The following is a 25,138-nucleotide window of genomic DNA, read 5'->3' on the forward strand; positions in this document are numbered from 1 at the left end:
CATCGATGGTTGCCGTCGATGACAATTCTACAGCTGGCCATCGATAGTGCTAAACTATGCAATGGATGACCATCGATATTTTTACATATCGATGGTCTTCCATTGTGTTTCATTGATTGGCCTGATGGTCAATGGCCATCCCTAGTGGGCAGCTAACATCTCCGGAAGTCAGCTGCCCGCCCTGTTCCATACAGGGAACACGCAGAACTAAGACACCTGATAGTGTCTTAGTGGGGGGGGGGGGGGGGGGCAGTGGGCGGTGTTTAATCCTGTGACTGCACATGTGTCTACGTCTCTACGTGACCCTCCACGCTACAGCAAGAGGATTTGTGAGGGCAAAGTTGTGCACCATCTGAGGTGGGCTGAACCCACATTGAAAAAGAAATAATAACGTTTATAAATACACATCTATAGTGCATTTCTCCACGGCATTTTCTATATCGGAGGTAAATTGTGTCAATATTTCCATTTTTTTTATGCTATATATAATGGGCGAGATTCAGGGATGTACGCAATGCCGATATTTATGGCGCTAATGATTATCGTGACCGCGCATGCTACACCATCGCACTATGGGCCGCCATGCTACCTTAGCCACCCTGCTTGCAGTGAGGGTTCATTTGCACAGTTTACTGTCAAGCAGGGACAGATTCGGGGCGGTAACGGGGGAGTGGCAGCCTAAACGCAGATGTGGGACTGTTTTCTGTGCGTGTCTCAGCTTCCAAGAGCAATCCCCTATGACAAAAACCTGGTGGCGGCGTCTCAGATCCCGAGACCAGACTGTGCCACCACCACTCAGGGAGTCAATTATTAAAGGATCTGCACATTTGTACACATTTGCTCGAATCTGTGAGGCTGCTGGTGAGCATACATCTCTGAATCCAGCCCAGTGCACTGTAGAAATCCCCGTTGTGGTGTATTGAACTGCTGTTACCTTTTTCGACTCACTTTCGCTGTCTCTCCTCCTCCTTCCCCTCTCTCGCTCTCCTCAGCCTATTCTGTAAGATGGCTGCTCTGGTTCGACACCGCGTGTCTCTGTTTGGTAAGCCGTCAGAGATTGCTGCTGTGCTGACCCCGTCATTCTCTAATCTTTACTGCATGAGCTGTTTATGAAACCCCCATACTGATTGTTCAAAGACCCCCGGGTTCCACATGTCTTCTCCTCTGGATTTGTGGTGTGGATGGGGGCATTTACGTGTGAACTCTGTTTGGGTTGTGTGCAATCTTTTAATTGCCCATAAAATGACGTATTCGTGTTTCCCCAGGAACCGACGCTCCAGCAGTTGTCAACTGCCTACATATTCTGGCTCGTTCTCTTGATGCCAGGTAAGTACATACTCATCAAGCCTACCATCGCGATAATAAGATGTGTATAATGCGGGTTGGGTACAAATTCCTGGCGGTATTAATCCTGATGGTCAGGATGTCATATGAGATATTAATACAATATCTCTTCCTTACAGGACGGTTATGAAGTCTGGCCCAGAGATCGTTAAGGCTGGTTTACGGTCCTTCTTTGAAGGGGCATCTGAAGACATAGAGAAGATGGTGGAGAACTTAAAGCTGGGAAAGGTGTCTCAGTCCCGTACTCAGGTCAAGGGTGTGACCCAGAATATCAATTACACCACGGTGGCCCTCTTGCCGGTTCTGACCTCACTCTTTGAGCACATTGCACAGCACCAGTTTGGCGATGACGTCATATGTAAGTTTGGGAGCGAATCATAACAAAGCTCTTACACTTGGATACAGATGTAGGATGTATGCAGCAAGCACAACCACTGTACTAAGTTATATCACAAACACCTTTGAGTGACACAACTCAATGTCATGGACACAAAACCCTGTTATTCTCTGTTATGTTCCTCGAGTACCTGTGTATTTCTATATCAATGTACATGCGAGTCCGTAAGGATGCGTGTCACGTGATGCAGTATTTAGTTCTGTATTACACTGTCGGAAATCCCTCTCCAGGGAGTTTCCGTTCCTGTAGTTGTTTCCTTGATTTTGTGCGGTTGGCCACATAGGACTCTGTTGGGAATAGTGGTCTTCTAACAGGTTGTCTTCTTCTGTCGTTTCAGTGGACGATGTACAAGTCTCATGCTACAGAACACTGTGCAGTATCTACTCTTTGGGGACCACTAAGAACCCCTACGTTGAAAAGTAAGCAAGATCTGTTTAGTATAAGATAATAATCATCCATAACGATCTCCCATATGTCCATATGATATTACCCTTTGAGTGCCAAGTGAATTTATCAAAACAAATGTGAAAATTGCCAAGAAAACAATTTTATTCATCATAATGACCTGTAATGTTTACCTTATATAGGAAATATAATAATTTTTGCACAACATTTTTTATTTGAATTTATATAACAAATGTGAGCGGCGCTGCCATTTTTAACGGATATTTTGAACATCTCTCAAAGAGATGTTGGCACGCAAAAAGGGTTAATGTATCAGTCACTAAGGGGGATATTCAATGTTCAGGTCACGGCAGGCTAGCTTGCTCGCCTGCCGTGACCCAGTCCCGTTCTCGGTCAGCTCGACTGCAGCGGGGCGAGAAGGGGGCATGGCCGCGAGTTGCGGCCGGGAAGTGACGAGCTGCAGCCAGCAGCTCGTCACTTCCCGGCTGTTCTCGGCAGAACGAGCCAGACAGCTAGAGATGTCGGGCTCGTTCTGGCACGAAACCCTGTTCAATGCTGTCGGGGAAGACAGCATTGAATAGGGCCCGTCGAGCATCTCCCCCACGGGAGATGCTCGACGGAGATTGAATATCCCCCTAAGGGGGTAGTTTGCATTGCACATTTTAACACCTATTATGGTTGGCAGATTCTGCTCAGACCTTCATAGGTAACACGTGGAGGCCGCCAAAAACCGCTCCCTAAAATTTCCGCTCATAATTAAATCTGCCCCAGATGTTGTCTGGCAATGCCTGGCTTTTTCTCTTTTCTCTATCCTAAGGTCTCTCTCTTTCCTCCCCTATCTTCACAGCCTTCTGCGCCTCCTTCTTTTTGTATCCTCCTTTTATACTCCATATCTCTCTTACCCTCATTTGTGTTCATTTCTTTTATCAGCACTTGACTTTATTATATAGATTATACTTAGCATTGCTTTGTTTTCTTTTAATTTTTACTATTGTGCTTTTTGTGACATCCTCACCTTTTCTCTGTGTGTTGCTTGTGAATCCCGGTGTGAATTTCCCTTTTTTAAAATAGGGATGCCAAGCCCATGATCCCAGGATTGAGCATTTAAAAAAACGCCCTGGCATCCTTACTGCCAATGCTTGTCGATATTTTGACCGCCAGTATTTTGAATGTCGGGAAATCATACAGAACCCTGTTGCACAGGAGCGGAACTACCGGCGGTGCAGCCGGTGCATTGCATCTATCATATCAAATATGTCATACATTTTGGCTTGTGGGTAATTCTGTGATGCTTTTGGGTGATTTTCAATAGTATATTTGTTTTTATAGAGGCATTTGATGAGTCAGTATGGGAAATACCGAAACAGAAGTCTTCAGAGACTGTGGATGTGTGTTATGCCAGAACTCTTGTAACATCACCGACACTATTTATTTGTTCATTTACAGTTTCTTATATAGCACAGCAGATTCACTAGCGGTAGAAGGGGGTCAGAGTTCAGACCAACTGTCATAACATGACAAGAGTATTACATTATTTTCTACTTACAATTTGTATATATTGGACCCAATTCAGTACTGCGCATGTGTGCCCATGCAAATGTGACCGCAGAGCACAGCGCGAGAGGGCGGGGCGGCAACCAACCATTTTATGGGCATAGTCCGGACAATGCAGGCGTATCCTGGATGAATTGTGGAGAGGGACCTGGTGTGTAGGGTGCTTACTGCCACCAGTTGTAAGTTTGCAAAGAATGCAAAATTACAACCGAGGCTGAATCAGGCCCATAGACAGGAAGTTTTGCAAAACAATTGACAAAAATAAACCATGCAAAACTACAAATCAATATTGCAAAATGTGTGCCACAAAAATAAGTTTAAATTTGACCTTTTCTTCTTAGATTTAACCATATTTGGATGCAGTTACTGTAATAATTTACCAACGCATTTTACATTGGTTAAATATCCACTGGCATGTTTCATGATGAAGGAGACTAAAAATTCCATCGCAGTTAATTGTACAACCAAAAGTTGCGTCGCATCCCATGCGATATGATCGCATGCGATGCGACCGATTTTAAGTCGCACATGCACCCAGATGCCTAATTCCTATGTTAAATGCCCCCCAGACCCGATTTTAGATTGTACACCCACCCTGATGGGTAATGACTATGTTAAATGCCCCCCTATTGTTACCGCCACCCCACTATCAACGCCAACCCGAAGCGTGGCGAGCGCAGCGAGCCCGCGAGGGGCGGCGGTACGCGTCCTCCGACTTTTTCATACCCCCACTATCCACGTCGGCGTGGAGTTGATTTTATATAGTGTGGCGAGCCACCGAGCCTGAAGCGTGGCGAGCGCATTGATAGTGGGGTGGCGTTAACAATGGGGGGGGGGGGGGGGGCATTTTACATACTTATTACCCATCAGGGTGAGGATACAATTAAAAATCGGGTCTGCCTGGGCATTTAACATTGAAATCGCGTCGCATCGCATGCCATTATAATGGCATGTGATGCGACGCAATATTAAAATTGTACACTCTGCCCGGGAAAAGCCTCAAATCTTGTGATAATACACAAGTACCACATTTTTTTTTATTATTTATTGAGGTATTATAAAACAGAAAAAAAAAAGTTAAAAAGTTAAATATTTTATAATGCAAGTCCTCGTTCTTGGCTAGAAAATAGGCTATTCCGTTACACAACTGGCATGATGCAAGGCTTCCGACCTTTGTGAAATGTTTCTCTCTCTTACTTCTTGATGTCATTTCTTCATACAGTATGTTTGGGTCTGCATGTAGACAGAGAGCTCAGTGTTGCCTAGAAACACAGTAGAGGAGTAGGGAAGCTTCTCGTGGCAAACTCGCACTGCGAATTTCATTTACAATCCAATTCCAATCTCAAATGACCCCTAAGTCAACTTTATCAAATTTAACATCTCATTATATTTAATTCAAGTATTTTTTTCGGTACTCTTTACCTAGAAGGGTGCCCACGATTTTGATCGTGGGCATCGTAAGGAAAAAAAACCGCGTCGGATGCGACCAAAAAATTGCGTGCGATGCGACCGACACGATGACCGCGATTTCCCATAGGGAACAATGTTAAATGTCCCAATTGACCCGATTTTCCATAGGCAACAATGTTAAATGGCCCACAGAGGCCAAATAGGCACCCTGAAGTGTGAAATGGCCCCCCCAATTGTTAACGCCACCCCACGATCAACGTCAACCCGAAGCGTGGCGAGCGCAGCGAGCCCGCGTGGGGCGGCGGTATGCGTCCTACGACCTTTTCATACCCCCACTATCCACGTCGGCGTGGAGTTGAGAATAGAAAGTGTGGCGAGACACTGAGCCCGAAGCGTGGCGAGCACAGCGAGCCCCGCAAGGGGACACGGACAGCTGTGAAGCCCGCGAGGGGACGCGTATACCTGTGAAGGTGTCGGTGGCTCGCTGCGCTCGCCACACTTTCTATTCTCAACTCTACGCTGACGTGGATAGTGGGGGTATGAAAAGGTCGGAGGACGCGTACTGCCGCCCCTCGCGGGCTTGCTGCGCTCGCCACGCTTCGGGTTCACGTTGATCGTGGGGTGGCGTTAACAATTGGGGGGGCCATTTCACACTTCAGGGTGCCTATTTGGCCTCTGTGGACCATTTAACATTGTTTCCTCTGGAAAATCGGGTCAATTGGGACATTTAACATTGTTCCCTATGGGAAATCGCGGTCATCGCGTCGGTCGCATCGCATGCGATTTTTTAGTACATGCGATGCCCGCGATGGGCGCCCTTCTAGGTAAAGAGTACCTTTTTTTCAACTAAATAATACAGTAATTGCCTTTGATCTTTTTTGTTTTTGTTTTTTTACTTTTTAAAAAAAATTTAGGCACCTACATTTTTTTGCCATGTGTCATTTAATTCCAGTGTAATAAAATAAAACTCATAGGGGTAAATTTTTCTTAGATGAGACTTCTATTTCACATGGGATGTTGGTTACCCATAGCAACAGCCCATGAACTCCCTTTTCTGCCATAAGCTTTTTAAATTTTTTTACTCCCTACTTTTTAATGCACTTCTCCAAGATCAAATTTTGTAGGAAATGTGCCCACCCTCACCGCAACTGCTGCAAACTGACGTTTTTGTTTGGCTCTTGAATTTCTTGGGTATGCGCATTTTTGTAAAGTCCGCAAGTTTAGTGAAACCAATTTGTATTTAACTTAGTAGTCTACAGTGCCATCTACGGTCATACAATGGTAATACACCACACTCTGATTCTTTCTAAGGGGTGGTCATAAGGTCTACAACAACTAGGTCGACAAGCATTGTGTCCACACCACTAGGTCAACATGCAGCAAGGTCGACATGGGTCAAGGTTGACATGGATCTAGGTCGACACAAGCATTAGCTCCACATGGGCTAGGTCGACAGTCAAAGGGTCAACATGGGGGTTTTCACTGTTTTTTGAGCCGACATGTGCCGACGGGCGGTATTTCATGACCTGCCATCCACTAGGGCGTGGTGGGAGAATAAAATAGTGCTGCCCGAAGCATTGCAATGTGTGTCCATGTTGACTGTGTCGACATTCGGGTAAAAAAACAGTGAAAAAAGCCCATGTCGACCTTTCGACTGTCGACCTAGCCCATGTTGACCTAATGCTTGTGTCGACCTAATGTCATGTCGACCTAGATCCATGTCGACCTTGACCCATGTCGACCTAACACATGTCGACCTTGCTGCATGTCCGGGGGGGGTAGGCAACTATGTGTGTGCTGTCATGAAGGAATGTTCATTATTGGTTATCTTTAGGCAACGCCCAGCTTTGGGGGAGTGTCTTGCCCGACTTGCTGCAGCCATGCCTGTAGCCTTCTTGGAACCACACCTGAACGAATACAACATCTACTCTGTATACACCACCAAGTCCCCCCGGGAACGTGCTAGTGAGTATGAGAACAAGACAATGAATATGTTCCTTGTAGTTTCCCTTCAGTCCTAACGCCACATTTTTCCTCACATTTCCTTTAGTCTTGGGTCTCCCCAACTCTGTGGAAGAAATGTGCCCAGACATCCCGGACTTGGGAACTCTGATGAGGGAGATCGGGATGTTGGCAGAATCTGGTGCCCGATATACAGAGATGCCCCATGTAATCGAGGTCACCTTGCCCATGCTGTGTAATTATCTTCCCCGCTGGTGGGAACGAGGACCAGAAAATATCCCAGATGACTCTACACCCTGCTGCACCAGCGTGACCTCTGAGCACCTCAACGCTCTGCTGGGTAACATCCTGCGCATTGTCGTGAACAACCTGGGCATAGATGAGGCCTCGTGGATGAAGAGACTGGCAGGTATTGTATAAAGTGGTTTCTTTATTGTTTTATACAACAAAAACAGTGGCAAATGTAGCTAGTGTGTCTATCATGTATAAAGTGTGTATATATATATATATACTAGGTGATTCATCGCGCCCTACGGGCGCTCTTCACACCGTCGTAAGGGGCTGCGCCCCCTTAATTTGTGAACGTTTGTATATGAGAAATATGGTTAGAATTGTATGAAAGATGCCTGTATTGCAACTTAGGTGTCCGCGAATCGCGGGAGGGGGGGTCGCGGGGGTGCCGCGAATTGCAGGAGGGGGGGTTGTGGGGGGGTGGATGCTGCGAATCGCGGGAGGGGAGGGATTGCAGAGAATCGCGGGAGGGGGGTCGCGGGGTGGGTTGCCGCAAATCGCGGGAGGGGGGTTACGGGGGCGGGGGTTGCGGCGAATCATGGTAGGGGGGGTCGCGGGGGGTGTGCCGTGAATCACGGGAGGGGGGGTCACGGGGTGGGGTGCTGAGAATCGCGGGGGGTGTGTGTGTGTGCCGTGAATCGCGGGAGTGGGGGTTGCGGGGGGGGGGTGGGGGGGTGTGACGCGAATCGCCACAAGAAAAAATCAACACAGAAAGGTCAACACATGTAAATGTTGACATAAGTGTGGCACTTCATTGGTGTCCATGTCGACACATGAGAATGAATATGAAAACATTCAAAAAATGAAAAAAAAAAACTTCAAAAACTCATGTCAACCTTTTTCATTGTCGACCATAGCCATGTCAGTGTTTTCCATGTGCAATTTAATTCTGGAGCTGCCGCGAATCGCGGGGGGGGTGCCGCGAATTGCGGGAGGGGGGGTCGCGGGGGTGGGTGCCGCGAATCGCGGGAGGGGGGGTTACGGGGCGGGGGTTGCGGCGAATCATGGGAGGGGGGGTCGCAGGGGTGTGCCGTGAATCACAGGAGGGGGGGTCGCGGTGGTGGGTGCCGCAAATCGCGGGGGAGGTGTGTGTGTGCGTGTGCCGTGAATCGCGGGAGTGGGGGTTGTGGGGGGGGTGTGACGCAAATCGCCACAAGAAAAAATCAACACAGAAAGGTCAACACATGTAAATGTTGACATAAGTGTGGCACTTCATTGGTGTCCCTGTCGACACATGAGAATGAATATGAAAATATTCAAAAAATGAAAAAAAATACTTCAAAAACTCATGTCAACCTTTTTCATTGTCGACCATAGCCATGTCAGTGTTTTCCATGTGCAATTTAATTCTGGAGCTGCCGCGAATCACGGGGGGTGCCGCGAATTGCGGGAGGGGGGGGTCGCGGGGTTGGGTGCCGCGAATCGCGGGAGGGCGGGGTTCACAGGGGTTCCGGTGGGGGGTTGCCGCGAATTGCGGGAGGTGGGGGGTCACGGGGGGTGCCGCGAATCGCGGGAGGGGGGGTTGCGGGGGGTGTGACGCGAATCGCCACAAGAAAAAATCAACACAGAAAGGTCAACACATGTAAATGTTGACATAAGTGTGCCACTTCATTGGTGTCCATGTTGACACATGACAATGAATATGAAAACATTCAAAAAATGAAATAAATCTTCAAAAACTCATGTCAACCTTTTTCATTGTCGACCATAGCCGTGCCAGTGTTTTGCATGTGCCATTTAATCCTGGGGGTGCCGCGATTTGCGGGAGGGGGGGTTGCGGGGGGTGGGTGCCGCGAATCGCGGGAGAGCGGGGTTCATGGGGGTTCCGGTGGGGGGTTGCCGCGAATTGCGGGAGGGGGGGGGGTCGCGGGGGGGTGCCGGGGTGCCGCGAATCGCCGGAGGGGGGGTTGCGGGGGGTGTGACGCGAATCGCCACAAGAAAAAAATCAACACAGAAAGGTCAACACATGTAAATGTTGACATAAGTGTGCCACTTCATTGGTGTCCATGTCGACACATGACAATGAATATGAAAAAATAAAAAAAATTAAAAATAAATCTTCAAAAACTCATGTCAACCTTTTTCATTGTCGACCATAGCCATGTCAGTGTTTTGCATGTGCCATTTAATCCTGGGGCTGCTGCGAATTGCGGGAGGGGGGCCGCGAATCGCGGGAGGGGGGTCGCAGGGGGGGTGCCGCCAATCGTGCAAGGGGGGGTCGCGGGGGGGTTCTTTTTGCCGCGAATCGCGGGAGGGAGGTCGCGGGGGGGTGTTTTTTCCGCGAATCGGGGGGGGGGGGGGCACGGGGGAGGGTTTGCCGCGATTCGCGGGAGGGGGGGGTCGCGGGGTGGTGGTTATGCCGCGAATTGCGGGAGGGGTCGTGGGAGGGTTCTTTTTGCAGCGAATCGCGGGAGGGGGGGTCGCGGGGGTGTTTTTGCTGCGAATCGCGGTAGGGGGGGTCGCGGGGGAGCGGGTGTTTTTGCCGCGAATCGCGCGGGGGGGGGAGGTTTTGCCGCAAATCGCGGGAGGGGGGCGCTCACCTGGTGGCTGTGGAGTAGCAGTGCTGGGCAACATGGGAAGGCAGTGGGTGTCTGGCACTGTCTGTGGGCTCACTGGGCTGGTTCTCTGTCACATACCTCCCAACATGACCCTCTCCAGGAGGGACACAATGCTCTGTTTCTAGACTTCCCCTTAATGTATGATTGCCATCACCTGTTTTAAACAGGTTAATTTCTCAGAAAGGTGTTCAGCACAGATGAAGGCAATCACACATTAAGAGGAAAGTCCAGGAACAGAGCGTTATAGACACAGACACCCACTTTGAGTGACAGATGTAGCCAAATATATAGGAGATATATATATATATTAAGGTTTATGCATTTAACTCTTATTGGGGCAGATGTATTAAGCCAGTGGGGCAGATGTACTGTATCAAGCTTCAAAAAGTGATCAAATGGAGCTAGCCAATCAGCTACTAACTAAAATGTTACAGACTGGGTTTGAAAAATGACAGGTAGGAGCTGATTGGCTGGTTGTTTATCACTTTTTGAAGCTTGCTACATCTGGCCCAGTAAGAGAGAACGCAAGGGTGATAAAGAGTGAACCAGTTGCAGCCTTTTAAAGAAATGAGCGAGATCCAGAACCTTTTACGGTGAATCTAGAATAAGAAAGTTCTTTTTGGCACCTGCTCTACCATTTGGAAAGTCATTACCATTTGGTTGGCATTGTTTCATGATTATTTAAAAGTTAATGGGAAAATGAAGACAAATTACTCACAGTGCTGGTAAGGAATATATAGCTTTGTGGGGGGGAACATGGAAGAAGAATTGCCTGAACCTATTACGCGTTTCATTGGTGCGCGGCCTGTTTCTTCAGACTTGTTTATGTCAATGAGTGTCCTGGTTATTGCAATGAGATAAAAGGAATTTTGTATTCCAAGTGGTGGCGTTCCATCATCTCAATGTGCTAGTTGACCAGGTTTCTTCTCTGACAAGCATAGTATGTAGAATATTGGGATCTGCTACATAGATGAATGTACACTTTCACAAGGAATAGGTAGGATAGGACTCTGCGGTTCTCAATCATATATTCTCTATCTTCTCTACTAGTGTTTGCCCAACCCATTGTGAGCAAGGCAAAACCAGAGCTCCTCCGATCTCACTTTATTCCCACCATGGAGAAGCTGAAAAAACGGGCAGGCAAGGTGGTTGCAGAGGAGGAGCAGCTACGTTTGGAGGCCAAGAGCGAGTCTGAAGATTCGGAGACTCTGATACGAGATGAGTTCTCTGTTCTTTGCAGAGACCTCTATGCCCTGTACCCTCTGCTTATCCGCTATGTAGATAACAACAGGTACAGTAACAGATCATCAAACCACTGGCAGGGCCGCATTATTAAATATTGCTCAGCAACCAATGACTGATATCTCTCCAGCTTACTCTGAAGAAGTCTTTTGGCATTGACAGTGTTGGCTGATATCTTTTGGCTTCCTTTAAATCAGGGTTGGGGAACCTTTTTTGTGCCAAGGGCCATTTGAATGGGGAAAAAATTCTTTGGGGGCCATATGTAAAAATTTCTATTACAAATTGTCGTGCTGTAGCCGTCCTACGCTCTGGCGGCTGCCAAAGAATAGGACTGACAGTCTCTGGCTGCTGTTGATTAAGAGGAATCTTTCAAGAACTACAGACCTATCGCGAGAATTGCCCTGTACTTGACTCCCAGCAAAGCCGCTGGGCAGGTGGAAGGGCCACTCAGACCAGCTACGGGGGCCACATACGGCACCCGGGCCTGAGGTTCCCCACCACTGCTTTAAATGAAAAACTATAATTTTCTGAATTAGTTTTGATGAAATGTTTACAAAAGTAGATAAGATGTTTTTTTTTCCTAGGGCAAACTGGCTGACTCTCCCGAACTGTGATGCTGAGGAGCTGTTTCGAATGGTTGGAGAAGTGTTCATATTCTGGTCTAAGTCCCACGTAAGCTGCTGCTTTACATTGGTTGTAGACTTCTGTCTCAGACAAACTACAAATATATCATTGTTGCTACGCCAATTGCCACGTGAGTCATCCGTGGAGAAAGGCGTGCACTGAAATCACTATAGCCCACTGGGTCTGATTCAGAGGTGGACGGAGCTGCTATCACTGCTGCTTACATGGAAGCAGCAGTGATGCAATAATATGGTAATGCAGCAGGAGGTGTCTGATATAAGTAGCCCCCTCCATGCTTTATTGATCCATTCTGCGTCTGAGTGTGCAGCAATGGATCACCTGCAACACCACTGGCCTACTGCGTGGCCAACGCCATTTTGGGAAACGGAGGCCATCACTGCCCCCTCTCTGCCCCTGTCATTTTACTGACATCTGGCATCCAACAATGCAGAACCTGTATTGCACAAGCGCAGTAGGTCCAGCGCATACGCCAACTATGGAACATTGGTACATTGTTACGTGAGACTCGGATCAAACCAGATCTGAATTAGGCCCACTTGGTGCAACTCATTTAAAACAACAACCATCTGCCTTTCTTCTACCTCCACTAGGGGGCACAGGGAGGATGGTGGGGTATAGCCTGGTTACAAGAGTCTGGGCAGCAAACAGTTCATTTGAATTCCTTCTTCCCTATACCCCACCCCCAGACCCACATAACTGTAATATTTTGTAACCTATTTTCCATATTAACTATAAAGAGCCTCAGATGTAAGCACGTGAGACCACTCTCTAGCATGGAGGTGTCAGTTTTATGTATGGTGATCTTTCTTCTCTGCTAGAACTTTAAACGAGAGGAGCAGAACTTTGTGGTACAGAATGAAATAAACAACATGTCCTTCCTCACGGCGGACAGCAAGAGCAAAATGTCAAAGGTAGGTACTGTGGTCAATGTAGTTGTTCCCTACACTCCTTCTACTACGATACTTCTCCAACTCTTTCCCTTGACACAGACGATGTCCCATTGTCTCTACTGACCGATATTTGCCCATACTATAGTCTGATCTAGTTCCTCTCCAACACCTCTCTGTAACTCTAACCAGCCTGACCATTGTCCTAGATCCTTCTCTTATGCCCAGTTCCTCCTAACCCATTGTCATCCTGCCCCTAATGTGGACCCAACACCTTCGCTACTTATAGTTTTGCCCTTTGAAGGACAAGTAACACCAAATAATTTTGTCTCCCTATAATAACTGTTCTGTAAAATATATCCTTTGTGCCGCTGAAAGGTATGTTCTTCATTACATGCATGGCAGGAGAACCAACGTTGGACAGAGATGATGGTGTTATTGGTCCTTGGTTTCCTTTTAGTTTATTACACATGTGACTTTCTTAGTACAGTGTCCATCTGATGCTACCAAGCCGTCAGCATAATTGGCCCTTTTGCTTATACATTGTTTTGCTTTAATATCATGCAAGTTCTCGGTTTACAGTTTATAGTGTAACAAACTCTTGTGTTTCTCTCTTTATTCCCTTGTTAGTCTGGAGACTCCCAGGTCAGCAGTCGCTCTCTTTACATGTGGTGGGGCTGCTGCCGTGTTGCCCTGTGCCTGTGTGAGAAGCATGGCTCCTTCTGTCTGTCTGTCCTGCGCTCGCTCCTGTTTCACTTTCCTCCATGAAGTGCCCTGACCTTACTGCATGGTGGCAGCCAGTGTTCTATTGGCGTATATGCACAGTGCACGATGGCAGCCATTGTTACTATGGCGTACATGCACAGTGCACAATGTCAGCCATTGGTACTATTGGCATATATGCAAGTGCATGATGGCAGCCGTTGCTTCTATTGGCATATATGCAAGTGCACGATGGCAGCCATTGTTAATATTGGAGTTCATGCACAGTGCACAATGGCAGCCATTGTTACTATGGTGTACATGCACAGTGCACGATGTCAGCCATTGGTACTATTGGCATATATGCAAGTGCATGATGGCAGCCATTGCTTCTATTGGCATATATGCAAGTGCACGATGGCAGCCATTGTTTATATTGGAGTTCATGCACAGTGCACAATGGCAGCCATTGTTACTATTGGCATGTATGCAAGTGCGCGATGGCAGCCATTGTTACTATTGGCGTACATGCACAGTGCATGATGGCAGCCATTGTTTCTATTGGCGTATATGCAAGTGCACGATGGCAGCCATTGTTACTACTGGCGTCCATATACACTGCAAGATGGCAGCCATTGTTACTATTGGCGTACATGCTCTGTGCAGCTCATTTCCAGGAGGAAACAGTGATTTTAGAGGTAGACTTCAATACCTCCTTGCACTTTGCTGTCTGAACAGTCTTGCAGGACATTGTTTGGCCATACATCAAGTTAAAAGCAGGTTCTTCAAATAATAAAGACCAGCTATATTTTTTCCTATATGAAGAAGTAATCAAGTGTTCATCTTTATTCTGACTTCACAGTTCAGCATTGATACAAATTAAAGTTTAATTTAGCCCTGACGTATAGCTAATGCCACTTATATAGCCCAGAGGAGATGTATCAAAAAGTGGAGAGTAATAACATACCAAACAATTAACTTCTAATTGTCATTTTTCTAGCACAGCTTGAAAAGTTAAAAGCTGATCAGTTGATACTTTATCTCTCTCTACTTGATCTCTCCCCAAGAGCCTGAAGTTCATCATTATAGCTATTGAAAGGGGTTAAAAAGCTCAAACGGGAAAGCGGTTAAGGGTTCAAGTGTCAAAGCCTTCGGTGTAATTTCAGTCAAAAAGGTGCCAGATTTAAAGCCAAATTAGTTTTAAAGCAAATCTGAGTTGTTTATGCTTTAAATCTCATTTCTGCTTTAAATCTAGCAGCTACAGATGTAGCCAGCCGCATCTATCCTCTCCCATTTCACGGCTCATTAAAAATATATTAGTTGCCGGCCTGGCGCAGTGCGGCACTCTGAGTTGTGGGTGCGTCTTTCTTCACCAAAGCAACACTAGTGGCTGTATCGCCGCCATGATGAGTGTGACGTCATCTGTATCTCACTGACATCATGCCGGGACTAGCAAATTGCAGCCTAATACATATTGGGGTCCATTCTGGTTCACTCGTAGTGATCCGAATTCAACCCCTGCTCGATGGTCAGGGTTTGTGGAAGCACAGGCAGATTTCTGCACATGTGCAAACGCCGATTGCGAATAACAACGGCAAGTTTCACCCTCACTGGGCCATTCGCAGTGGGAAAGGAGGGAGGGGCGGGGATGGGGATCGCCCATGGGAACGCCCAGAATTTATGGGCATCCCCTTGGCTACGCGGGTGGGCTGATGACTGCGAGGGGGGGGGGGGGTGGTTAGCTGATGTCACATCTTCATCCAGCCTGTGGCTCTCCTGCTATTAGGAAACTACAAATCCCAGCATAGCCCCCCCCCCAATGATCAGCTGGTAAAGCCAAAGGTTGGCTAAGCCTGCTCTACCCAATCTATTAAGCAGGTCATTATTCAAGAATGCAATGGAACCATTAAGTATAAAAGTAGTAACAAACTATATACGGTGTATTCAGTTTAGTGATGCCCAGTATTATATTAATATTCAATAGCGTGGTCCTGTTAGATTGAATATGGACACACTGGACAATGTCCTGCAGACCTTTCCCACAGCAGACGTGTTGTGAGAACGTGAGAGGAGGTCGGTTAGACAGAAGATATTGCATGTTCTCTGGTTGCATTTCTGAGACGGTAGTGGCTGTGTGTTTTCTGCCGTAGCAACACATGGCACGCACAATGTGTTGGCACAGAGTGAGGGCACAGATGTGGGTGAATTTGGGGTGCAGGCTGCACCCTTCTGAGATCTGCTCTTGGAATTGCTTTCCTGTGATCTCTGAGTCTGTCTGGGGGGGGGGGGGGGTGTTTTGTTTGATGCTTTGGAGAATTACTTATCGTCTGTCATTCAGTCTCGCTGCAATAAACACGGACATCTAAAAACATAAACTACACAAGAACATAGGCGACTATATAAACATAGAAACATAGAATTTGACATCAGATAAGAACCTTTTGTCCCATCTAGTCTGCCCCTTTTTTAACCATATTGTTACCTCAAAACCATATTTGAGCCTTATTTATTTTTAAGTATATATTAATGTCTGTCCCATGTTTAACTTGCTCTGCTGTCTTAGCCTCTACCACCTCTGTTGGGAGGCCGATACAGTGGCATTATTATCTGGGGATATACAGTATCTGTAATTGGCACTTCTGGGCACATGATATGTAACTGGCACTATTAGGGGCACCTGTAACTGCTACTATTGGGGACATCTGTAACTGGCACTACTGGGGACACGTTATGTAACTGGCACTACTGGGGACATGATATGTAACTGGCACTACTGGGGACATGATATGTAACTGGCACTACTGGGGACATGATATGTAACTCACTACTGAGGACATGATATGTAACTGGCACTACTGGGGACATGATATGTAACTGGCACTACTGGGGACATGATATGTAACTGGCACTACTGGGGACATGATATGTAACTCACTACTGGGGACATGATATGTAACTGGCACTACTGGGGACATGATATGTAACTGGCACTACTGGGGACATGATATGTTACTGGCACTACATGCTCATATAAAATATATTTGTGTGTATTTCATGTATTTGATGTGTTTATACAACATACATGCATTTTGTGTTCACACATGGGTCCCGTCCTTAAGATACCTCATTGAAAATAAAAATATTCCTAAATACAGAACGATCTGATATCCAAGCATTTTGGATAAGGGATACTCAACCTGTATTGTACATAGATAATTACACAACACAGAAGGAGAATAGATACTGTATTACTAACTGCAGGTACACAGTACAAGCTGACACTACATAACCACTAGCCTGGGAAAGAGGGGGGGACTGGACTGCACACCATATTTTTAAACATAATGAGAGGTGCTACCAAGTTAAGGCTTCTAGTACCATACAGGAAAAAAGAACAATACTGATGCACACTCTAGGTGCTAAGAACACTGATAGTAAAAATAATTTTGATAACTCTTACAATTAACATGGAGTATAATTGAAGTTCTTAGCACACATTTGCGCAAATATGTGGGCCCATCCACCGCGTCCAGGTGAACTTCATTAGATGGGTCCCTAACATTTCTAATACTAACACATTATATAAATTTATCTAGGTCTTACCTTCAAATAGAGCCCATATTAACATGCAGTCTGCAATGTAGGAACCTGTGCTAATTAAAACACCTGAGGGTAGATGGGAGGGGTGCCAGTGCCAGAATGAAGGAGCCTTACCTTCAGTGTACAATATATACACAAATATTTGGGAAAGAGGGGGGGACTGAACTGCACACCAAATTTTTAAACATAATGAGAGGTGCTACCAAGTTAAGGCTTCTAGTACCATACAGGAAAAAAGAACAATACTGATGCACACTCTAGGTGCTAAGAACACTGATAGTAAAAATAATTTTGATAACTCTTACAATTAACATTAACCACTAGCCTGCAGGTAGCACTATCTGCCACAGTATAAGCTACAGTCTACTGTACCGTATGAGTCTTTGATTTTGATAAGTACTGGAGGATGTATAGGATGATTCCCTGTGGATCTAGTCTTGTATTTATGCTATCCATATCCTTGGTTCTTCAATATAATCTCCACCTCCAGAAACCACTGCTTCTAATATATTCATTCTTCTCCATGTGACTAACATGTAGCTAGTTACATCTGTTTATCTTTATGTTCTCCACTGCTGCACTTTTGTGTTACATGAGCCAGGGCAACATAACTTTACAGTATGTCCATCTCCATAAATATATCCTTCTCTATAATCACTATCATACATATCACTATGTTCTCCTCTGTCCATAAATAGACATTTTATGATATAATGCCCTATAGCTGGGGTAGCCAACCCCAGTCCTCGAGAGCTACCAACAGTGCATGTTTTGCAGGTCTCCTCACAGAATCACAAGTGAGCTAATTAGCTCCATCTGTGGATCTTTTAAAATGTGTCAGTGATTAATGAGTGCAGCTGTGCAGCAGCTAGGTTGTCTGGAAAATGTGAACTGTTGGTAGCTCTCGAGGGCTAGGGTTGGCTACCACTGCCCTATAGTATATGATCTTCCCTATAATATACAACTGTTTTTATCCTCATTATCCTTGTACCCTCATTTCATCAACATACAGTATTTGTAGGTCATCCTTTTCAACCATGCATGTTCATGTTCTACCCAAGACCCATGCAAAGCCATGTCCTACTCATCATCTGTGCATCTTCATGTCCTACCCATCATATGTGCCTGTCCTGTCCCACCCATCATCTGTGCATGTTCATGTCCCACCCATCATCTGTGCATGTTTGGTCCCTGCTCATCCATATTTAGTCAGTTGATCACTTTACACTTACATTTTTCCTTATGTACTTTTATGTATTTTTTTCTCATAAAAGCATCTTTATACTCCCCCCATTTACACACACATCCACGTCATAATTGCCCACTTTCAATATTGTCCAGACCCCAAGCTTAAACATTTGTTCCTAAAAGTTTTGTTGGCCCTAGGAGCATCCCTTTATTTCAGTTCTAATCTGCTGAACACTACAATTCCTCTTATACCCAGTTATTGCCGCATCGACCTGGGTTGGGCTTAATGGAAAAGGGTCTTTAAAAACAAACCCAGATCCAGTGACCTGGGAATCTGACCCGGGTAGCAACAAGGGTCGGACCCAGTTAAGGCTGCAGTGCACAGGGGGGACCCAAGTCCTGTTATAAGCCTATGGAAGATAGCCCACCGGTGATTGGCGATGAAGTCAACTCCAAGCGCTGGCAGAGGGAAGCCCCGTTACTAACCCAGGCCCAGCCTGCGATGTGAATGGGGTATCAAGCCACTGTAACATGGCTTGTGTCCAATTATCTGGGTCAGATGATGTTTTTTAGTGGAAAGGGGGTATTACTCTGTATATTGGGTACAGTCCCTGGTTTATACTTTTTATTTGTAAAGTTAATATTTACTGAAAGATGGAGTATTTGGAAGGCCAAAAGTGTTATATTAACTACGATGCAAAAACATCTTATAATGAGGCCAAGTTCCACATAGATAATACTGTGCACCCTGGAGATAATTAGATAACTAATGATGCATCTGTATTTTCTCCTCTTCATCGTTATGTTCTATGCACTCGTATGTATGTCCACCTCCTAATTTAGGCCTCTTGTGTTGTCTTCCACAATCACCGGTTCCTATCTACACCCACCATATTTATGTCCTTCTGTGTACACTTGTATTCTCCTATATCCATAAAGTCATCTTCATGTCTATCTGTCCATCCGTGTATATTTCTATCCCTCCATAGTTTGTACCATTTGTCCTCACCCACATCTGTGCATCTGTAGCTCTACCCCATATTAATTTTACATTTGATTTGATACTAAAACGTGTCTTGTCCTCAGTGTAATTTCCATCTGGTCATGATATAAAATGTGTTCTGTGTCTTATTTTCCAACTAAAAAAACAATGCCTGTTACTTTTTGACAGATCAGCATTAAATGTCCGGAATACATTTTGGTCACACTCAGAAGCAGCACCTTTATCATTGTTTGCAGTAGTGGCGCCTTTGTCTTGATGCTATTGCCACTACAAAGTGCAAGGACTGAATTGGCCACTTGCAGGATCTATAGGTGCTGCTTTACTGCCTGCCGCACAATACGTTAACATCGGTAGCACCATCGGCACTTATGCCAGCCCTATGCCCCACTCTCTGACCATGGCCTCTCTCCATAATTCTTACCACCCCACGTTGCCGCCCAGTTCCTGCGCGTGCTTTACTCACTATTGCGGCTTTAAGGGACTCAGTTGACTTTTTAGAGGAATTTATTCATTTGCAAAAATAAGGGGCAACATTTACTAAAGCTTCTAAAAATGAAAAAAAAAAAGTTGATGTGACCCAGAGTAACCAATGATATGTTGTCTATTATTTTTCTATTGCATCCTAGAAACAGAAAGACAAAGTCTGATTGGTTGGTATGGGCAACATCAATTTTTTTCACTTTTATAAGCTTTAGTAAATGTGCCCATAAGTTTTCAAATTATACATGTACCTGATATTGCTAAATGGAATCCGGTATGGGTCTGCCCAAATTTGACATTAATGGTATTGATTGGCTCACACCACACTTTACAGGAGGGATCCGGTTAGCACATGCTGTATAAACATGCATGCAGAGATGTATGTAATATATGGGCTGGCTGCAGGTTGGCGGGATCGCAGCTTTATGTGTATCAACTGGGAGGCACCATTTGGCTTTCCCCTCCTTCAAAGCCTGCCCACACTCCTGTGAAACTAGCCAATGGGAGTCTGGGGGTGGGCTTAGAAGGAGAGATGGCTAATACTGAGTCACCCATAGTTCCCCTATGCCACTACCTGATTGATAGGCAGCGGTGTTGAGGGGGTGGGGAAGTGGTGCGGCTGTAGCCTGTGTTCACGGAAATGTCCCTGTTTTTTAGGATGGGATAGCCAAGGGTCTGTGGGGCAGATGTATTCAGCCTGGAGAAGAGATAAAGTGGAGGAGATAAAGCACCAGCCAATCAACTCCCAACTATTTCAAACATAGCTGATTGGCTGGTGCGTTCTCACATTCTACTTTCTCTCCACTTTATCTCCAGTTTATCTCTTAGCCAGCCTAAATACATCTGCCCCATTATGAGTTCTCATGGGGTGATGCTTGGTGAGCTCTGGTGTTGGCTGACACTTGGTACTTGGCAGACTTTGTTTAGTCAGAGACCATGGCTGGGCAGCCACTTGGCAAATTCCGCTTTGGGGCTGGATGTACAGGGAGCTGATGGATGCGCTGGTTGGTGACCTGTAAGGTGATTGATGTTCCCTCAGGTTAACGAGGAAAAACACAACATTGCCGAGCTGCATGCACCTGTATGTCCAGAAAATGTACTGTGTATTCCACATCTAGATGACCTAACTCTTCTTATCCACTTTAGTCGGGCGGCTCCGACCAGGAGCGCACAAAGAAGAAACGCCGCGGGGATCGTTACTCTGTCCAAACGTCGCTCATTGTGGCCACCCTGAAAAAGATGCTTCCAATTGGGTTAAACATGTGCTCACCGACTGACCAGGAGCTGATTACATTGGCCAAGACACGCTATTCTCTGGTGGGTGTCATATGCTCAGCCTGTTTCCTACTCCTCTGGCCTGGCACATGGTCTTAGTGGAAAATCTTGCCCATTTGAACACAACTTTCATAATCTTTATTTGCAGAAAGATACAGATGAAGAAGTCAGAGAATTCCTGCAGGAAAACCTCCACCTACAAGGCAAGGTAAGTACATGCATAGGGCCACTAAGACATCGGCTGGGCCCAGGTACTGAAAGGGGTGTGGTCATATCTGTGATGCATGGTCACATCCTGAAAGAAGTGCCACACATTTCAAAGGTGGGCTTTTGGAGGCCCCCCAGCAGCTTCCTCGGACCTTAAAGAGGCCTGGGCCCGTGTATTTAGTAGAATATTGCGTATTTTGGCCTACTGATCATAGGTGAGCCAAAAGATCATAGAGAGAGACCAGATTTGCGGACCTGTAGCCATGTTCTGAGATCCATACTCAACGGGAAGATCTGATGCAAAGCCAAGCCGCTCATCTTTCAATTCTCAAAATGCAAGAAAACGTTGTGAGCCTTCCCATTATCTTATCCATCCCATAATTCCCACCATTGTTTGTTGTTTAGTCTCTCTGTAATAGTCCATTCACCTTTCTCATCTCTACTTTCAATTCAGTGTGAGAATTCCTCAATGCGCTGGCAGATGGCCCTTTATAACAAAATGTCAGGTAAAGCAGAGGACTCCAACAGTCCGGAGAAGATTGTGAAACGCGTGCAGGAGGTCTCGGCTGTGCTCTTTCATCTGGAACTTGTGAGTAATAATGAGCATCTGTTATATAAAATGCGAGGAGAATGAACCATTGCCCAGCTCTTCATTTTGTTTTCCTCCTGTTTTATTGTCCTCTTCCTGCGAATAACACCCCATATGTTACCAGACTGAGCACCCCTTTAAATCCAAGAAAGCTGTTTGGCACAAGCTACTCTCCAAACAACGGCGACGTGCTGTAGTGGCCTGCTTCAGGATGACACCTCTGTATAACTTGCCCAGGTGCGTACTCTGAAAACATAGACACCAATGTGATTGAACTAGTGCTTCTGTAGTATAGGACACATATAGTGCAGCATGGTTCTGCCCATTTGAGAAAGATTTGGCTTTTGTGATCAACTCTGAACCAAGCCCATCATTTTAATCAGCATAGGTTGCTTGTGTGCACAGTGTTGTGAATAAGATGCATTTTGAAGGAGAAAGTAGCACATAAAGATGCGTGGGGCTACCGAATCACGCCTTAGTATGGATGGCTAGGATTGCCGAGGTCAGCCAGCTTGGCATAGCATGGGAGGGGTGTGTGTGTGTGCTAATGGCCATTATGTGAATAAGGGTCTCGACACACATGAGGAGGCAGCTTCGGGGACTTACTCACCTTTCCGGGAGCCTCTTGGGCATTCCGGAAGGCAGGGGCAGATTAAGGGCAGATTTATTAAAATGGGAGTTCTATTGAAGATGGGATGTTGCCCATAGCAACCAATTAGATTCTACTTATTTATTTAGCACATTCTAGAAGATAATAGATAGAACCCAATTGGTAGCATAAAGTGAATTAAGCATTACAGTGTATGGCATAATGTGTAATTGGCATTATGGTGTATGGGACATGTGTAATAGGCATTTCAATGTATGGCATAATGTGTAATAGGCATTACAGTGTTTGGCATAATGTGAAAGGGGCAGCACAGATGGTGTAATGGTTAGCATTACTGCCTCACAGTGCTGGGGTCATGGGTTCGATCTCCACCATGGCCCTAACTGTGCAGAGTTTGTATATTCTCGCCGTGCTTGCGTGGGTTTCCTCCAGGTACTTTGGTTTAATTGGCTTCCAACAAAATTAACCCAAGAATGTCTGTGTGTGCGTGTACATGTGGTAGGGAATTTAGACTGTAAGCTCCACTGGGGCAGGAAGTGATGTAAGTGTTCAAATATTCTCTGTAAAGTGCTATGGAATATGTATGCGCTATATAAGAAACTGCTAATAAATAAATAAATTAAGGTGTGGCATAATGTGTAAGGGGCATTATGGTGTGTGGAATAATGTGACTATGCCTATATAGTCAGGTAGCCACTCCCCTAGTTTTGTGTGGCCACGCCCCCTCATGACATGTGACCACACCACAGTACCACTAAGAAAAATTCAATTCTTCTTGCACCATTGATCAGAATTACTGTAAGCTATGAATTACTGTACACTAATTTAGCAATTCTGCACACATGCTATAGTAATGAACCTACAGTTACGCATCTTCTCATCTCTGCACTATAGACATCGAGCTTGTAACATGTTCCTGGAAGGATACAAACAAGCATGGATAGTGAGTGAGGAACACGACTTTGAGGACAGGATGATTGATGACTTGGCTGTGAGTAGCAGAGACAGGGATACTGGAAGCCTGAACGTACAGGATGATCCAGAATCAAAGTAATGGCAGAATCTAGAAAATCAGTTGTTTGCAATAGAAAGTCTGGTATTTGTTATTCCTTAGAAGTCTGGAGAGACAGAGGAGGAAGAGGAAGAAGAAGAAGAGAAAAAGCCGGACCCCCTGCACCAGCTTATCCTGCATTTCAGTAGAACGGCGCTAACAGAGAAGAGGTGAGCGATCTGATTCCAAATTCATCTATGGAATAAAATGACCCAAAGTCTAAACTACTGACATAAATGATTCCTCCACAGTAAACTGGATGAAGACTACTTATACATGGCGTATGCGGATATCATGGCAAAGGTAAGGCATCCAGCCCAATGTAAATTATCAATGTAAGTTCAATCCCCCCCATGGTAACGAGCATGTAACCCCCAAGCAATATGTTGTATTGTGTTCAGTGGTGCCGAGAGGGGGGCGGAGGGGCATGGTGGGGGCCCAGGTCAGCTGTCCCCCTCGCGGATCGAACATTAAGGCTGAAGCCATCTTCCCAGTGATATCTACAGGAAGATGGTGCCTGTGTCACCAGGACACAGAGTGGTAGTTACAGATTTAGCCCCTCTCATTGTGACTGGGGCTGGTGTTCGAATCGCCAGCCTCTGCTATCGTAAGGGGGGCTAGCGCACAAGATGCTCGCGTGCCCCATTCCGATGGACCTCCACGTCGATCCCCCTCGCCTCGCCGACGGTCCTATACACCAGATCACCAGGACACTGTAAGGTAAACGTGTCACTGTATACATCTCACCTAGGGTATAGTGATCAGTGCTATACACCAGATCACCAGGACACAGAGAGGAAGTGATGTCACTGTATACATCACTGGTAACATCTCCCTAGGGTATAGTGATCAGTCCTATACACCAGATCACCAGGACATAGAGAGGTAGTGATGTCACTGTATACATCACTGGTAACATCTCACATACTGTAGGGTATAATGATCAGTGCTATACACCAGATCACCAGGACACAGAGAGGTAGTGATGTCACTGTATACATCAATTTTAACATCGCACCTAGGGTAGTGATCAGTCCTATACACCATATCACCAGGACACAGAGAGGTAGTGATGTCACTGTTTACATCGCTGGTAACATCTCACCTAGGGTATAGTGATCAGTGCTATACACCAGATCACCAGTACACAGAGAGGTAGTGATGTCACTGTATACATCGCTAGGAACATCTTACATATAGCATTAATATTGGTCACTTGACTTGTAAATAATCATTCTCTTCTTGATACCACCCAGAGTTGCCACATGGAGGAGGAAGGGGAAGCCGCCGAAGATGGGGAAGAGGAATCTGAGCTTACATTTGAAGTATGTCCTTCTATGTTATTATTCCTTTAGTTCTCCTCGTCTCTTGCCATCATGTTCATGTCAATCTGCTAAGACATAGGCAAAACAATGCATAATGTGTACATTCTATAAACATATTGACAGATCTTTATAACTCAACCTTGTGATTCCAGGTAAACTTCACAATCACTCCGTTCATCACACACATTGTTAAACATATTGTCAGGTTTGTCTTTTTCAACGGGTGCCAGACGGGGTCCTGACATAGAGGGAGAACAGAATAGGTGGTGAGCGCAGCGAGCCACCGCGCCCGCAGCGTGGCGAACGCAGCGAGCCTGCAAGGGGCTTTGTTGCGCTGGCCACGCTGTCTGAGTATGGCCAATTTGGATCCCGACGTCGGGCTAATGACTGTCGGGATCCCGACTGTTGGAACC

The 25,138-nt window shown here is 45.9% G+C and overlaps 1 protein-coding gene across 13 annotated transcripts in view; it reads left to right on the plus strand.

Annotated features, from left to right (window-relative positions):
• Positions 1-25,138, plus strand: part of RYR1 (ryanodine receptor 1) — a 166,375-nt gene that overhangs the window by 85,701 nt on the left and 55,536 nt on the right. For 8 of the 13 annotated variants that reach the window (XM_083159885.1, XM_083159890.1, XM_083159891.1 and 5 more), the window contains 18 exons: positions 993-1,042; positions 1,266-1,326; positions 1,464-1,702; positions 2,079-2,160; positions 6,945-7,075; positions 7,161-7,481; positions 10,972-11,212; positions 11,748-11,835; positions 12,627-12,719; positions 13,326-13,340; positions 20,815-20,985; positions 21,092-21,151; positions 21,605-21,739; positions 21,864-21,976; positions 23,244-23,340; positions 23,464-23,570; positions 23,652-23,703; positions 24,657-24,725. In XM_083159885.1, the coding sequence (XP_083016011.1) occupies positions 993-1,042; positions 1,266-1,326; positions 1,464-1,702; positions 2,079-2,160; positions 6,945-7,075; positions 7,161-7,481; positions 10,972-11,212; positions 11,748-11,835; positions 12,627-12,719; positions 13,326-13,340; positions 20,815-20,985; positions 21,092-21,151; positions 21,605-21,739; positions 21,864-21,976; positions 23,244-23,340; positions 23,464-23,570; positions 23,652-23,703; positions 24,657-24,725 (2,125 nt within the window). The remainder of the gene's footprint in view (positions 1-992; positions 1,043-1,265; positions 1,327-1,463; positions 1,703-2,078; positions 2,161-6,944; positions 7,076-7,160; positions 7,482-10,971; positions 11,213-11,747; positions 11,836-12,626; positions 12,720-13,325; positions 13,341-20,814; positions 20,986-21,091; positions 21,152-21,604; positions 21,740-21,863; positions 21,977-23,243; positions 23,341-23,463; positions 23,571-23,651; positions 23,704-24,656; positions 24,726-25,138) is intronic. The other 5 variants (XM_083159887.1, XM_083159892.1, XM_083159898.1 and 2 more) reach the window with 2 other exon arrangements.

Source organism: Crinia signifera, chromosome 9 (genome assembly GCF_055691185.1).
Source record: "Crinia signifera chromosome 9, ASM5569118v1, whole genome shotgun sequence".
In the NCBI taxonomy this organism is placed as follows: Eukaryota; Metazoa; Chordata; class Amphibia; order Anura; family Myobatrachidae; genus Crinia; species Crinia signifera.